This window comes from Bufo gargarizans, chromosome 3 (assembly GCF_014858855.1).
Source record: "Bufo gargarizans isolate SCDJY-AF-19 chromosome 3, ASM1485885v1, whole genome shotgun sequence".
In the NCBI taxonomy this organism is placed as follows: Eukaryota; Metazoa; Chordata; class Amphibia; order Anura; family Bufonidae; genus Bufo; species Bufo gargarizans.
The window spans coordinates 103629187-103645323 of NC_058082.1; the positions used below are offsets into that span (position 1 = coordinate 103629187).

A 16137-nucleotide genomic window follows, 5' to 3' on the forward strand; every position below is an offset into this window, starting at 1 on the left:
TAGTATTAGGCTTGTTTCACACTTGCATTGACAAATCCAGCAAGCTGTTCCGGACCCATAAACTATAATGTGGTCCAATAGAGATCTGGCCAAAACCCGTCAAATATGGCGAGAATCGGCCGGACAAACACAGCTGCGCGATTCCCGGCGTTCCATGCCGGAGCAGCCTTCCGGAAGGCTGTACAGGCAGCATAAAACGAGCCTTATCTGTGAAAGGAAAAGCCAAAGTCCCTCATGTGTAAGTGCTAAAATTGTAGTACAAGTACAATTGTTGTGTTGCCCATAATATCAGATGTCATTTATTATTAGTGCCATATTCCTGACAGAACTAACAGACCTTACCTTTCTTATCTACAATTACAATTATATCAATATAATTTTTTTAATAAAGGGTGCAGCCGCCCATTCTTTACCCCTATTTCATTATGTAAGAAGTGACTTTCTGCACTAGGTTTGGCTCAAAGTTGCCATAGGGCTACACTACCATGCAATGACTTTGCTTCCCTTACTATAGATAACCAAAAATGACTACAAATCATAAAGTCTACATCCCAAATGATATCTGGAACATTAAGCAATGGTTTCTACCTAGGAAGAAAGGGAAGTGAGGACACTTTATGGCTGCAAGACTGATGGGACAGTATATACACAAAGCTTAGATTACATGAAATATGTAAGTACTATCGTTATGGACTATGTAAGCAACCAAATGCACGTCATTATGGTGAAAGCCTAAATTAGATCTATTGTGATAATTACACAAAAGATTATAGCACAAGGGTCACGTATCAAGTGTCAAAGGACATAAAAGTGGCCAATTATTGGGTGATTTACTGATGTAAAGTAAAATTGGCTTAGTTGCCCATAGCAACCAATCAAATTCCACTTTTCATTTTTCAAAGCTTGTTTGGAAAAAGAAATACATAATCTGATTGGTTGCCATGGGCAATTAAGCCAGTTTCCCTTTATACCAGCTTCAATAATTGTCCCCCCCCCCCCCCAATAGGTCAGAAAATATGGTAGGTAGTTATATACTCTATCAACCAATCAGATTGATCTTTCCATTTTCCTAAGGAGCTCTGAAAAACTAAAGGTGAAATCTGATTGGTTGCTATGGGCAACTAAGCAAGTGTTCTTTTACACCAGTTCTGATAAATCTCCCCCGCTATATTTGCTAAAACCGGGCATAGTTCTGACAAAGAAAGCAAATCAAAGTTAGGGGACTGCGCTGTTCTGCTGGAATCCACAAACAGGGAGGATAAGTCGGATGCCAGATCCTTTCTCCAATTCTCCTTCCTTATGCCGCCAAACACTGCTACTATGTCCCGATGTGATGCCGCTCCATGGTTTTTCCACACCCCTGAAGAAGGAGGGATGAAACCTAGGTCAGGAGGACTCTGGGAAATTGTAATTTTATATCTGATATGCCTTATTTTAATAGACTCTTGTGGGTAAAATAAACTCATCTTTTAGCCTATTTTTCTCCCTGATTAACGACATTATAGGTTGATCGGAGGCGGAAAAACTATGGAGCAGTACCGCAACGTGACATAGTAGCAGTGTTTGCTACTATGCTACAAGGATAATTGGAAGAATCAGGGGCGTAGCTATAGGGTAAGCAGGGGAATCGGCTGCTTTGGGGCCCTGACCTAGAAGGGGGCCCATCCAGGAGAAGGAGGACTAAAGGATATTGTCAGGGCTCCCTCAACAGTATTACACAATGAAATTATATACAGTGACAGTATAGACTGTGTAGAAAACGGATGGAACAGCTGCCGGCCCTGGTCTGTGAGAGCGATCTTTACTAGCCACAGGAATGGGGGCGGCATGAAAGGAAGGGGTTGCAAAAAAACTTACGGGGGGAGGGGGGCCCCATTCAAAAAAATTCTGTGGGGCCCTGTCATTTCTAGCTACGCCACTGGGAAGAAGAATCTAGAAGCCGACTTATCCTTCCTGTTTGTGGAGAACAGACCAGTCCCCTAACTTTATTTTACTTAATGGGGTTATCCAGGTTCAGAGCTGAACCCGGACATACCCTTATTTTCACCCAGACAGCCTCCTGAGGCTAGCATCGGGGCATCTCGCTATCTTGCCCTGCGCTGAATCGGCTCTTTTGTTTTCAATAACACACGGCCGGGCGGAAACTTTCGCCCGGAAGTGTGTTCGGTGACGTCACCGGCTCTGATGAGCGGTCTTTAGCGCCGCACTAGCCGTTTTACTGGCTAGGGCAGCGCTAAATCCCGCCCATCAGTGGCAGTGACGTCACCACGGTTCCTGGCAGCCCCGTGGAGAGCCCGGTACGTCATCGGATCTCCAAAAAATGCCTTTGCCCTGCCCGATTTAGCGGAGGGCAAAGGAGAGCATCGGAGCATGAACTGCTCTGATGCTCATGTCAGGGGGGCTGCCGAGGTGAAAATGGAGGGATGTCTGGGTTCAGATCTGAACCCGCACAACCCCTTTAATGTGAATTGAACCAACTTCACGAAGGGCTAGCAGCGCTCACAGTAAGAGAAACAACCCGAGTTTTCCTCTGAATATTTTATATACTGAGAAGGAAAGCAGCTACGTAATCTCTATGCCAACGTATGTACAGTATGAACATTTAGGGTGAAGATATGCATGACAACCTAGAACCTTAACTTCCCTCCAATTCAGGTGGCAACAAATTTATGAGCAGTATTACATAATCTCCATTTAGGGGCATAGCTACGTAAGGAATAAGCCCCAGGTCTTGGGTGCTAATGAATGGGGGGGGACAAGTTAATATAAAAATACTTATTCACATAAGCGTTAGCCAAAGCCCCCTATCTCAATTAAACCAACTAACCATCCAATGTGGGGGGTTCCCAACTCTCTCTTGATGTAAAAAAAAGTATAGGGCATGTTGGGTTTCAGCATGTCCAATCCTTTGTTTTCATGGACGATAACCTGTCACAAGAGGTGTCTGTCAGTGGCTTACTCTCCTCTACCTATTGAGAATAGGAGGGTCAGGAGGAATAGCTAGCGTCCTGCCACTACTTGTCTAAGGTGTTTGGCCACTTTTACTCTGTCTTGGCCAGTGTCATACAGATGCCACCATTGATATTGTACCAAAACAGTATGACATTTAACTTCTTTAAATGTTCCGCTGAATTTGGAGCTGGTCTTGAAAATTACAATCTGGAATGAAATATTATCACACACCAATATCATATACTACACTACCCAAACCATTGCAGCCCATCTGTTGGCAAACCGGAGAGGAGCAATGTGACTGCAACACAATGAAAGACTCGGTCACATCACATCAATACCTTGTAATTATAAACAGGACACATAAAGACACCATTCAAGTTGCCAAGACATGTCACCTGCACTTTGGTAGCAATGCTGGTGACAGACATTGCCACGTTGCCCCTACTAAATGAAAAGTGCCACTGATTTGCCAGAGTTGATGTTTCTGTAATAATCGGGCAGCCCATAAAGTTGCTATGGACCTCTATCAAAAGTTTATCCCAGCCCCTTTCCTATTGGTTATGGAGAAACAGTGAAAGAATATATGGCAATGTAAGCAAACTAGATTGGTAGGAAGTGGTACAAGGTAAGGTCAGGTTCAGATATAGCATTTTTCCATTGGAAAAAGCCATTGCTCGTAGGAAGTTTCAATGGGGATATTCCACGTGTGGGCAACTGCTGTGGTTCCAGCAGTAAGAATTGATATGCCAGTTTATTTAATTTAGATTTCAGCATGGAATATGCACTGAAATCCACATAAACTTTTTGCTGTCTGAACAGAACTTTTTCGTGTACACCCCTGTGATCAGCTTCCCTTGTGTCTTCGACTCCTATTGGAAACCAAGGTTCAGCCAATTTGACCTGGACTCCTCTAGCAGCCATTAGGGACCCATCTGCACTCAGAGGTGCAGTTATTTTTCACTGTGGAGGATGGCATAGCAGAACTTAAGATGTAAAGGCAGATCACAAGTTCTGTTTTGGTGCCTGAGGTTACTTGTTCAGATGTGGTGGTCCATGATCCAGTATATAAAGGCCACATTGAGTTAAATGTTCTCTAGTGGTCAATACACACATGAATGTGGTATTGGTGGTTTTTCGGGCTGAAATAAAACCTCATAACTGCATGCTTTTTCGGTTAGCTACCTGCAGTTTTGCATAATTAATGTGGTGCATTTGGGGTCATTTTTCGCACACTGTGGCCCACACTTTTCCAAATGTGTCTGCTCCTAGAATCTGTCTAAAAAGTGGTGCAAATTGGTGCAGTTTTGGAACAATTTGCGAAAAATAAGGTTTCTCTACTTTTTTCCAGCTTGCTCAAAAAGGGGGCAGGCTTAGTGGGAAGAGGTGGAGTTTCACATGAAAGGGGCAGAGACTAGTATGCACTGCTTTGCACCAAAATTACACCACAATGTTGCTGTAAAATTCTCAAACTAAGTCAACAAATATTTGGTATAGAGCCAAAGAAAAGTGTCTATTCCTGCACCAGATTTCTCATTCAGCCTGAGCCCCTGCGATAAATCTGCTGCTCGTCTAGACAGCCTGTCTAGGGTAGGTTCACATCTCTGCTAAAGGTAATCCGGCATTCTATTCCAGCCAAACACTGCCTGGTACCACCAGATCACCATTCACTATAATGGATCCAGTGGTAATCTGGTGGCTTTCCAGCTTCCTGCAGTAGTATTCGTCTGGCAGAAAGCTGGCTTTTATTCAAGAAAGCCGCTGGATCCCTGTAGGATGCCATTATAGTCAATGGGGATCTGGTGGTGCCTGGCGGTGTGCGGCTATGCCAGATACAATAACTCCGGAGTCTGTTCATCTGCTGGAACAGACTACTGGATTACCTTTAGCGAAGATGTGAGCATAGCCTGAATTTAAGCCATCTATAGGATTAGTTAATCTGGGCCAATACATCTTACCACTAGCATTTTCTCCATGATGTCAAAATACTTAAGAAGAAAAAAAACGCCAAGAGCCGCAGCAGGCTGCATTTTTAAAAAAATAAACCAGAAAAGGCAAAAATGCCAGAAACTTAAAAAAACGCCAGTAGCAAATAAAAATCGCTTGTGTGTCCTGTGTTTCATAGTTCTCATAGATCTTCAGCTAACATCTGGAGCTGGCATGTTTACAGCAACAAATGGACCAAAAACCGCAGTTGCAATAAACGCCAACAAAAGCCTGTGTGTGGAAACGCCACTCAAGAACGCCATAAAAAACGTATTCTATGGCATTCTTTGAGTGATCTAAAAGTACCAGACCAAAATCATTTGCTTAGGGGCCTAGACACAGGTTGTATGACTGAGAATATAGATCAGTAATGATGTTCTCACGCCATGTCATCCAGAAACAGTGAAACACATCTGTGTGCATTTCTCCATGCAAGTCCTGCCACACATCCAGGCTCCTATCCAAGTCCTGGCTCCTGATCCTTGTACTTATGCCAGCCACTGCTACACATGCAATGCTGAACTTGAGGGCCTGAGTCATGGATCCACCACCTTCCATCTACCCTCAGTCCTTCTACAGTGCAGGGCACATCTCACACATTGGTGACCAGTAATATCCCAACTGGACAGGGTAGTAAAATGATCGTCTTCAAAACTCATGTGATCACTTCAATATACTAAAACTGGCATATTAGAAATATGGAAAAATTAGAATCTTAGGATAAATATTGTGGTGGATTTTCTATTATTAATATATTTGATTTTATTGCTACCTTATTATATGTTGCATTTCTTTTTCACTTGTATTTTTTATTATTTTCGGATTAGGGTCATTGTGGTGAAATAATACTTGAAAAAAAATATTGCACAGTGCTTCTTACACTTCCACCTCTATGCCATGTGCACAGTATATTTTCTTCTTCAATGGCAATAAAAAATTGGGATAATAGTCCAATTATGTCAAATTAATTAAACTCAGGGTGGCATCTCAGTGCTCTGGTGCTATTTGTTCCCAAATTGGAAGTTAAAGTGCAAAGAAAAAGAAGTAACGCACTGCCAGGTATTTACTGAACTTCTATACAAATGCATAGAGAGAGAGTGTGTGTGTGTGTGTGTGTGTGTGTGTGTGTGTGACTGTGTGTGTGTGTGTGTGTGTGTGACTGTGTGTGTGTGGCTGTGTGTGTGTGTGTCTGTATGTGTGTGTGACTGTATGTGTGTGTGTGTGTGTGTGTGTGTGTGTGTGATTGTGTGTCTGTGTGGCTGTGTGTGTGACTGTGTGTGTGTGTCTGTATGTGTGTGTGACTGTATGTGTGTGTGGCTGTGTGTGTGACTCTGTGTGTGAGTGTGAGTGTGTGTGTGTGTGTGTGTGTGTGTGTGTGTGGCTGTGTGTGTGTGGCTGTGTGTGTGTGTGACTGTATGTGTGTGTGTGTGTGGCTATGTGTGTGACTCTGTGTGTGTGTGTGTGTGTGTGTGTGTGACTGTATGTGTGTGTGTCTGTGTGTGTTTGTCTGTATGTGTGTGTGACTGTGTGTGTGTCTGTATGTGTGTGTGTCTGTCTGTATGTGTGTGTGACTGTGTATGTATGTGCGACTGTGTGTGTGACTGTGTGTGTGTGTGTGTGTGTGTGTGTGTGTCTGTGTGTGTTTGTCTGTATGTGTGTGTGACTGTGTGTGTCTGTATGTGTGTCTGTATGTGTGTGTGACTGTGTGTGTGTGTGTGTGTGTGTGTGTGTGTGTGTGTGTGTGACTGTATGTGTGTGTGTGACTGTGTGTATGTATGTGCGACTGTGTGTGTGACTTTGTGTGTGTGTGACTGTATGTGTGACTGTGTGTGTGACTGTATGTGTGTGTAACTGTATGTATGTGTGTGTGTGTGTGTGTGTATGTGTGACTGTATGTGTGGTGTGTGATTTTTATTGTGGTTATTCTTATTTTCATCCAAATTAATCAAGAACATCATCCCACTGAAAGATGCCTGATATTTGTCCGAATTTTGTTTCTTTGTGCTGTCACTTGTATATATATTACATCTCTATTTATCTGTCTGTCACTAATTATAAACATATATATTTTACTATCAATTATATATGTATCTATCTGTTCTGTCTATCTATCTATCTATCTATCTATCCGTTCTATCGATCTACCTATCTATAGCTATCTTTCTATATGTCTGTCTGTCTATGTAATTTATCTATTTACACTCCTATCTTCCTACTGCTTTCTGTACCACATCTGTGTGCTCTTTGTCTTTACAATACACCCTTTGATGTACATTTGGCCTGAAACCATGCTGAAAATATCTAAAGTATTTACAACAGCAGCCTCAAAAAGGAAAACCCGTTTGTTGAGCTCTGCACACAAGTCAGAGCTCACCTGGAGGACTCTTTACTAATGACTTTGGGGATAAGAAGCATATGAGTAACTGAAACATATGGTAAGGATATGTGGCTAGAAAGACTGGAGCATGAGGCACTGTCCTAATATACTAATATTAGACTGCAAGTGGCTTGCCAGATCACAGTCCATGTGCAGAAGCCCTGGGATTGTTCTGTTTCAGCTCACCACTGGTCCTTCTTGGGGTCCCTCACCTTGGTCAGAACTGTTTCTTACCAGCCTGTACCAGGTAGAGTTAAGTCTACAGACCTCCTGAAACCCTTGATATTGCGCATGCACATCTTCTGCAGCACAAACTCTCCTGAAGCCTGCAAACTTTTCCTACCTACTTCTTCACACATCTCATGTCACTTTTACTTTGACCCATCGCCTGTACAAAATGTATTAAGATTGTTCTCTCCAGTCCAAGCCACCCTTCTGCTATGAAGTCCTTAGTTTACAAATATATCATAAAATAATTATTGCAGGAAACCAAATTGTTGATATAAAACCCAGAACAGAACCCTAAACCCATTATCTAATTACCAGACACTACAAATCAAATATGCAATACATACACTATAAGAACCTGCACAATCTGATTATCAGCCTAAATACAATAAGTTTACCTTATAAATTCCTTAATGCTGATAAAAAAAGGGACAAGAGCCTCCTGGATTTGCCTTGGGGTCCTTTTGGCAGATGAGCTTTCAGGAGGCGACGTAATCCACACTAACTGCTTGTCCCACTGTCCCAGCATTAAAGAGACCCAGCAGCTGCGATGGTGGACAGTTAAGATTATATATGATGTAAATACATTGTAGCTTTGTCAGCTCCCCCAAACCATAAAACTTACTTTAATGACATCACGTGCTCCAGGAGAACCATTCAGGGTCCTTCCTTATGGCCATCCACATAAATAACCTTTCAAAACTTTTAAACTACTAAATTCACATAGAAGCCAGAAGTATTTGCCCTAATGTTCTCCCTTAAACTAAATGCAGTCATGGACCTAAAAAAAATCTGTATTAATGTGTGCCTAGCTAATCTTACTAAAATAGAGGTCACACTTGTTACAGGAAAGGTAAGTAGCCTTTTTCACTACCAAGAATATTTTCCTACATTTTGACTGTTTAATCTGCAAGATGACTCAGAATTGTAGCTTAAAGTACTTGCTGCATTATTCAGATGCAGCTGCCCAGTGATGTCAGCCACTTGTACTGTAAGTGGACCTGATCCCTGTTCTGCTAGGGTTAATGTGTGGAGGTTATTATACAATTGGGGCATTATTATGAGAGATGTGGATTTTTTATTTTATTTTTGTCTGCTTTAAATCAGATTTTATGCATTGTATTATACAGAGGTTTAAAGTGGCAAATGAGGGTCAAATGGAGCAGAGTTGGTAATGGTATGTACAGTCCTTAAATCAGTAATATTCAATACAGAGCAAGAGTTTGAATGTGAGTGACAGTGAATTAATGATGGATGGAATAGATAGATAGATAGATAGATAGATAGATAGATAGATAGATAATATGTGTGCATACAGTATACATGTTTAAGAGTATGTGAGTGTGTATATGTTTATGTGTGGTTATACATGTATGTATATGTGTGTATGACTATATATTACATATGTTCTACTTCTAGATTATGAGTTAAGGTAAGCATTAGACTAACTTGCAGTCTTCACACAGATCTGAAAAGGAGTAGTTATTTATCCATATTATTTACAAATATATATTAATATATCATATAACTAGTAATAAATATATATAGAGAGAGAGAGATTAGTAGATGAATGGATTATTTATATCAGAGTAAAAAATAAGTGGGGAAAATATATGAACTTAACCTTTTTTTTTTTACATTAAGTTATTTGTGAAAATTAGAGGGTAATAGAAATTAGAAGTATGATGTCATCACCATCAAAGAGACCACTGAAGAACCTGACAGTTTTACATAGGGAATTCTGGAGAATTTAGAATGACAAAATGATCTATATACAGTACCTGATAACAAAAAAAAAAAACTACACAGCAAAGCACAGTGCAAGGTAATTACAGGCCTGCCATAAAACGTCCACTAGCTCCGATTTTTTTTTTTTCTTTTTTTTTTCAACAATCTGTGATTAAAAAGATAAAACAAGAAGTTTCAGGTCTAGGATTCATCTTCAAAGGCTTCCAATACCAGGAAGCTGTTCTTTTGTCTTCAACGTGTAGCGGAAGTGCCATAAAGTTTTATGGTCCCCTTCACTTATTCTCAGCATTTGTCCCTACTGTAAATAGCTCTCAGGCCAGATTGCAGATAACACAATGGAATCATTTTCTCAGGACTCCAGTCTTGAGGTGAAATTTACACACCAAGAGAACAATTTTGGCTGTGTGAGGGGTTTATACCTTCAGCACTTTGGGTTAGTTTTATAATACAGGTCATGATATTGGCTTGGGACTCTGGACAGACATTTCAGGATCAAAGGTCATTCCAGGTATGTCCTTTTCATATGTATAAATATATATATTTCCAGATTAGAGCTGATCTTCTATAAATGGTGTTCCTGTCACCCAGAGGAATTAAAATATTTTAGGCCATATTACTTAGTTTGTCGGATAGATAGAAGATGATAGATAGATAAATAGATAAATAAATAGATAGATAGATAGATAGATAGTAGATAGACTCATAGATAGATAGATAGATAGATAGATAGATAGATACTATGTTGATAGATAGATAAACAGATACAAAGATGGACACATAGAGCAGAGATGGATTTGCTATTTATCTGTTTCTTTATCTGTGCACCGTGTATGTTTACCTGCAGTCATATATGTTGCCAAATTGCCAATTACAGTCTCAGCACTGCTACATCAGCTGTGTTCAGAGGTTTATGTGTGTAGGTGACTCAGCCACACATAAATATGCAAATATCCTTAGCTCCTTCACGTTTAGTCAGTTAGGCCCCATTTACCTATAAAATGTCTACAATTAGATTGTCCTCCATATTTAATACTGATCCCAAAAATTACCAAAGACACATGGGATGTTCTATATTAAACCTGTGTGACAGAAAAGCTGTCACATACCCCCCCCCCCCCACCCCCACTTAGAAATGATTGTGAAAGCAAAGATAGAGTTTGATATTCAGTTCAACTGTTATATTACTTGCAGTTTATTCAATATGACAAAATATAGGATTCATGATTTCTCACATATGAAATTGAAAGCAATAAATATATGAGTTTACATTATTGAGTAGAACTGACTAGGAAGGATATTAAAACGATGACGTACAAATCGTGGCTTTATACACTCGGAAATAAAAGCATAAAAAAACAACAACAAAATACAATAAATTACACTTTAAAAAAAAAAAAACAAGTCCTACTGTCCCCTCCATCATGCCCCTCCATGGTAATGGATCCTGCACAAAAAGACAAATGATACCATAGTGTACCGGAGTGGCAGAAGATGTGGACGGTTCTGACCCAAAAGAAAAGAGAACAGAAATGCTATCTATCAATGGGACATAAAAGAACAAGTTCACTTGGAATAATGGTGACATTATGGGGACTATACAAGTGCATGGACGGAATATCAGGATGTACACACAGTCTAGTGTGTACCTACAATACTCTATATAACAAATAGGAAAGTTTCAGCTTGAAACTTTAGCCTTGTGCCCTTTCCCTTTATATTTCCCCCCATCTAACTGGTCAGCGACCCCCCTAGTATAATAAGCACAATATAATACAGCCACACTTTCCCTGCCCTTTCAGCCCAGTAGCCCAATTAGCATTTTTTTTTCTAAAGAACTTTCCTTGACCCTGGACAGATTGCAAGTCTATACAATACAGCCTGGACGTGTAAACTGAAGCAAGGAGCTGCCTAGAGAATTTTTTTTTACTCCACCTTGAGACTCAAATTGGTCAAAAAAAGAATACACTTCATGGACAAAATACAGGTCTATACACTATCTATACATGAGTGGGGGGGGATCTTATGGGAGATCAGTCAAGATTTTACCTTCCTTTGATCTCTTCCACCTCCCCCTCATACCAAAAAAAGGGAAAATAAAAAGTTTCTGAAAGTAGATGTAGTAAAAGTAAGATTAAATATCGAAGCTCCTTCGAGGTTCCTTTTTTAAAGGGAGTCTTTGCTTTTGACTTTGGAATCCTTCTTCCACTTCATTCTTCGGTTCTGGAACCAGATCTTGATCTGCCTCTCGTTTAAACATAGATTGTTGGCGATTTCGATGCGCCTGCGACGAGTCAGGTATCTGTTAAAATGGAATTCTTTCTCAAGTTCCAGGGTTTGGTAGCGAGTGTAGCTCGTCCGGGAACGTTTGCCATCAGTTTCTAGAGGGGAGAAGGGAGTCGGTGGGTCAATATTTTAAAAATGGGGATAAATAAAAGGCCCCTCAAAAAAATCCCACACGTTAGGATAATAACCCCCTGCACTAAGTGACTATACAAACTAATACATTGTTGCAACAAAAAATCAAAACATGCAATTAAAAATAACACAACCCCAACGCATAAAACCCCACCATGAAATAAATAAACCTATATATTATTTTTTTGTAAGAAAAATCTTTTTATTCTGCCCCCTAAAAATGAAATTATTGTCTTTTCTCCACGTTTTGTTTCTATGATCCAATTATGCTGTCATAAATTTGAACGTCTATAGCCTGTAAGCCTTTTAGTGGACAGTTTTACGAGCAATTGATGCCTAAGTCGTAAAATTTACGACCTCAGTTTTTTTTTATTATTTGCCCCGCATGGCCTATAAAAACCAATGCAAAAAAAAAAAACCCCTATGAAACAAAAAGCGAGAAGTGAAAGTTTACCATGGCTCATATGCAGTTTGGTCATCCAGGGGTATATTTGGGGTGGCTGCTGCTGCTGCTGTGGCTGCCCCTGCTGGGGTTGTTGCTGTCCTTGTGGGGTGCTTTGTACCGGCTCTGCTTTGATGTTCTCAATCCCTTTAGATCTGTCCTCCAACGAAGTGGTCCCGGTTTTTTGATTGTAAATCCCAGGGCTTAGGGCACCCTGATCTCCTCTGCCCAGAGTGTGCCCAGCAGAGCCCATGACAGTACAGGAGGGCCGGTCAGAGTTACTTGTGGGGTTTGAAGGCATTTCCAGACCGTTTAGAGAGTTTGAAGAACCAGGAGATGGGAATGTAATGCTCAGATCCAACCCACTGTAGCAATACCTGGATGAAGGGACCTCGGATACAGATCCATAATTCCCATAACTTTGCATGGAATAGGCAGGAACATTTGGACTTTGCTTATAGAATGAATTGGCTACGTATGAGCTCATAGCTGCTGCTGCTGATGATGATTATTATTAGTATTATTATTTTTTGCACCCTTTGATTAGCCTTGATTTGTGGCCCTTTGAAGTTCAGGGGTTTTGTTCTCTAAAGTGCAGAATTTATAGCTGGGGAATCCTCTTTCTTTATTCTATGTGCTCTGCCCAAATATGGGATGTTTAAATAGAGTCACGTGACTCTGTTGGCCAGTCATAAATTTGGCTTGATGACCCCGGGAGGTTATTGATGGAAGCCTGTGAAACGTATCTGATATGTTGGCAGAACAAACTCAAGGCCCCAAGAAGGAAAAGAAGACAATGAGGCCACAGCGTCACCTGGTGCCAGTCGGGTGGTACAGCACCTGCTGCTAAACATGGACGAACCACCATTGGTGTGATAGGTCAATGGTTGACTCGCATAACTTGTATTTTTATAACTATATCCCAACGTGAATAATTTATTCCAGTGGTGGTTGACCACCAATTGAACAAGGGATTTAATGGCTGCAGATTTTACCCAAGGCTCCTATTGAAAAAAAATAATAATAACATGGCATTTTCCTCTTATTTTCTCATCCCTGCCATGAATCCGAATGTGGTTTATATTAATAGAACAGATACATTTAATTATCCAATTAACATGGATTCATTGCACCTATGATGTCATTTAATCAGTTTTTTATGAAATGAGACCCACCAGGAATTAAACAGCCTGCTTTTAAAGGAGACTTTAAGGGGACTTATATTTTATAGAATGGGTTGGGGGGGTGGAGTGGGTTTATAGATAAAGTATAATATTTCAATATACCCACCAATTCCTGTGATTTATATTTACAGGTATAACCCCCATCAGATAAGACAACACGTGTGTAAATAGAATGTCAGCCATGTAGATGGCTTTGTTCAGTCTGTTTTCTGGTCTGGTTCGTTGAAATGCAGTAGTTTTCTTATCTAGGGAGGCATCTCCCAAACATACGTGTGCAATAAATGGCTGTGGTTTTGATCACTGGAGTGAAAGTTCTGGTCTGTGCATTTTTTGTTGTTGTGCTTGGAAGATCAAAAAATGCAAATACAAGTCCTGGTTATATATCCCAGCTTCTTTTAGTAAGGCTGCTGCTATAGAGGGGGGAGATAGTCGTATAGATTAAGGATTAAGGGGGAAAAGTGTGTGTGTGTGTGTGTATAATATATATATATATATATATATATATATATATATATATATATATATTACACTTATTGACTGCAGAGCCAAAATGTATAAGGATAGTTCATTTTTTTCATTTTTTTTTTCTGTTTTCTGTATGTAAGATATTCATACATATTCACATTGCTGTCTCTTTATATCTGTATCTATATTTCTATCTATCTATCTATCAGTCTAGCTATCAGTCTAGCTATCTTTCTAACAAGCTATGTATGTGTATTATATTATTATTATTATTTATTTATTTATTGTTTCATTGTTTACAAACACTTAATGAATAAATGGAAGCTTCTTTTCTGTAGCTCTATTGGAATAATATCTATCATTCTGATAAATACTGTGGTGCTTTTAATTCCCTCCTTTCTTGGAGATTTAATATTAATGGTCAATATAGCTTTTATAGGTAGCCTATGTAAGTAAAGTGTGGTATATGCCTGTGTGACAGCACAAAAATAATCCTGCTTTCTTTTTGTACTTGATGCTAACTTGTATTATACTCTCATTTGGTCTTTATGCGTGCATTGTGGATTTCTTGGGCTGCTAGTTTTTTTATGAAAATACTCTGCTTATGCCTAGCCTTTGGATAATATGGAGAAGCTGACAATGGAGTGCAAGGACAGTGGCTTGTTGATAGCAGCCAGACAGTACACGTGTTTAGGAAGTTATCCTGACTGAAGAATAATATAGCTTTATTGTGCTATGTCGCCTGGATGGCAGTGATAGAGGATACAGGGGGTTTTGTGACTTTACACAAAGGAGAGACAGCCTCTGTCCTTGTATGCACACACACACACTAGTAAAATGCTGGGTATTTCCAGGAAATAAAAAAATACATAGAACAGCACATAAAAATAATATCAACTTTATTAAATACTCAACAGTTTGTCCATAGGACGTGATCTTTATACATGGTCAGTGAGACACAGAATGAAACCATTATTCTACAGCTATGAAACTTCATTTTACGAGCTACTACTGGACATTGCAGTGCTGACATAAATAGGAATACTGACACCACGGCACAATGAGAAATCAGGTTCACACGGGAACTGTCACAGTATGGAATATGGAGGAGCATCCAAATAATACAGTCAGGCTATGAGGGGAAATGCTGCATGGACGTGGCTCAAAAGGGCACAGAGGGGGCAAGAGGACAGTTTCTTGGGGAGAGCTCTTCACATTTGATCTGTGCTGGGTCCATCCCATCACACAAGACACAACACACACAGGCAAAGTCTTCTTCTCCCTTGTGTTTGCAGGCAATGGTTCTTGTACAAGGAAATGTGAGCCTTTTTGGAATACTGTTTTTTTTTTATTTTTTAAGTTAAAGTTGGAGAAACAACATCACAGAGAGAGACTCAAAGCCATAATGGTGGATCACAAAAAAAAACTGGCCAGAGCTAGCAAACTTCTAGTTGTCCTTCTCCTCCACTGGATTGCTAGTCCACTTTTTGGCTCTAGAAAGAGATGTGTAGATATATATTTTCATATATTTATATATTTTGTTTCCATAATGCAGCCCATCCATATGAATTCTGCCAGCTGGGAGGGAGGGGGGACGGCGAGGTGAGAGGGGTTATGCTGGTGGAAGCCCCCCATTCACTCACTCTTTGGGTTGTTCTTCTGTGTTCTCTTGCTTCTCCTCCTTACCCCCGGCCAGGCTGTCAGCAGATCCCCCGTTGCCCCCAGTCAGGGTAGAAGTCAGGTTACTCTCCTTTTTCCACTTCATCCTCCTGTTTTGGAACCATATTTTGATCTGACGCTCTGTTAGGCAAAGTGCATTGGCGATCTCAATCCTCCTGCGCCTGGTCAGATAGCGATTGAAGTGGAATTCCTTCTCCAGCTCCAGGGTCTGATAACGGGAGTAGATCTGGCGACCTCGCCTTCTGTCCGTGCCATAGCCCACCCCTAGGGAATCAGACACAAGATATACTGAGGATCATTAGTAAGAAGAAGAACCCCATAACCGCCCAGAGAGGACCTGCAGCCCCCATAACTGCACTGCTAGCCCACCCTACAGGCTCAGCTTCCATGTGGATATAGTCCTGTATACTGAATATTAAAATATACTTTCAAAGTATGCTACCTCACATCCTCCCAGTCTCATCTCAATGTATCGAGGGTAGCGATCGATAGCAGCTAGCGAGCATGATCGAGCGCAGAGCTGAGGAGTAGAGAGAGAGAGAGAGATAGAGAGATAGAGAGAGATGGAGCCATGCTAGCGAGCGATCGACAGTAGCTAGAGGAGCCAGAGATGAAGAAGCGAGGAGATCGAGCGAGCGAGCGACAGTATCTAGCGAGAG

General features: G+C 40.5%; 2 protein-coding genes across 8 annotated transcripts in view; both read right to left on the reverse strand.

Annotated features, from left to right (window-relative positions):
• The window catches only part of HOXC4 (homeobox C4), a 116727-nt gene that overhangs the window by 58538 nt on the left and 42052 nt on the right, over positions 1-16137 (reverse strand). The window contains exon 1 of one of the 7 annotated variants that reach the window (XM_044286445.1): positions 7942-8092. The exons of the other annotated variants lie outside the window; for them this stretch is intronic. Within the exon in view, the coding sequence (XP_044142380.1) occupies positions 7942-8072 (131 nt within the window). The 5' untranslated portion in view covers positions 8073-8092. Of the gene's footprint in view, positions 1-7941; positions 8093-16137 lie in introns of those variants that run through there. 7 annotated transcript variants of the gene reach the window in all.
• Positions 10493-12718, reverse strand: HOXC5 (homeobox C5). Its single transcript, XM_044286438.1, has 2 exons — positions 12162-12718; positions 10493-11670 (listed from the first exon to the last, which is right to left on the reverse strand). Exons 1-2 carry the CDS (start codon positions 12634-12636, stop codon positions 11456-11458), a joined length of 690 nt encoding a protein of 229 aa, XP_044142373.1. The 5' UTR covers positions 12637-12718; the 3' UTR covers positions 10493-11455.

Bases quoted from the DNA above. Each gene is read 5' to 3' on its own strand.
- HOXC5 (XM_044286438.1), bottom strand. From the start codon at position 12,636: ATGAGCTCATACGTAGCCAATTCATTCTATAAGCAAAGTCCAAATGTT. The intron at 11,671-12,161 runs GTAAACTTTCAC...TCTCCCCTCTAG, and splicing joins CAAACTGCATATGAGCCATG to AAACTGATGGCAAACGTTCC.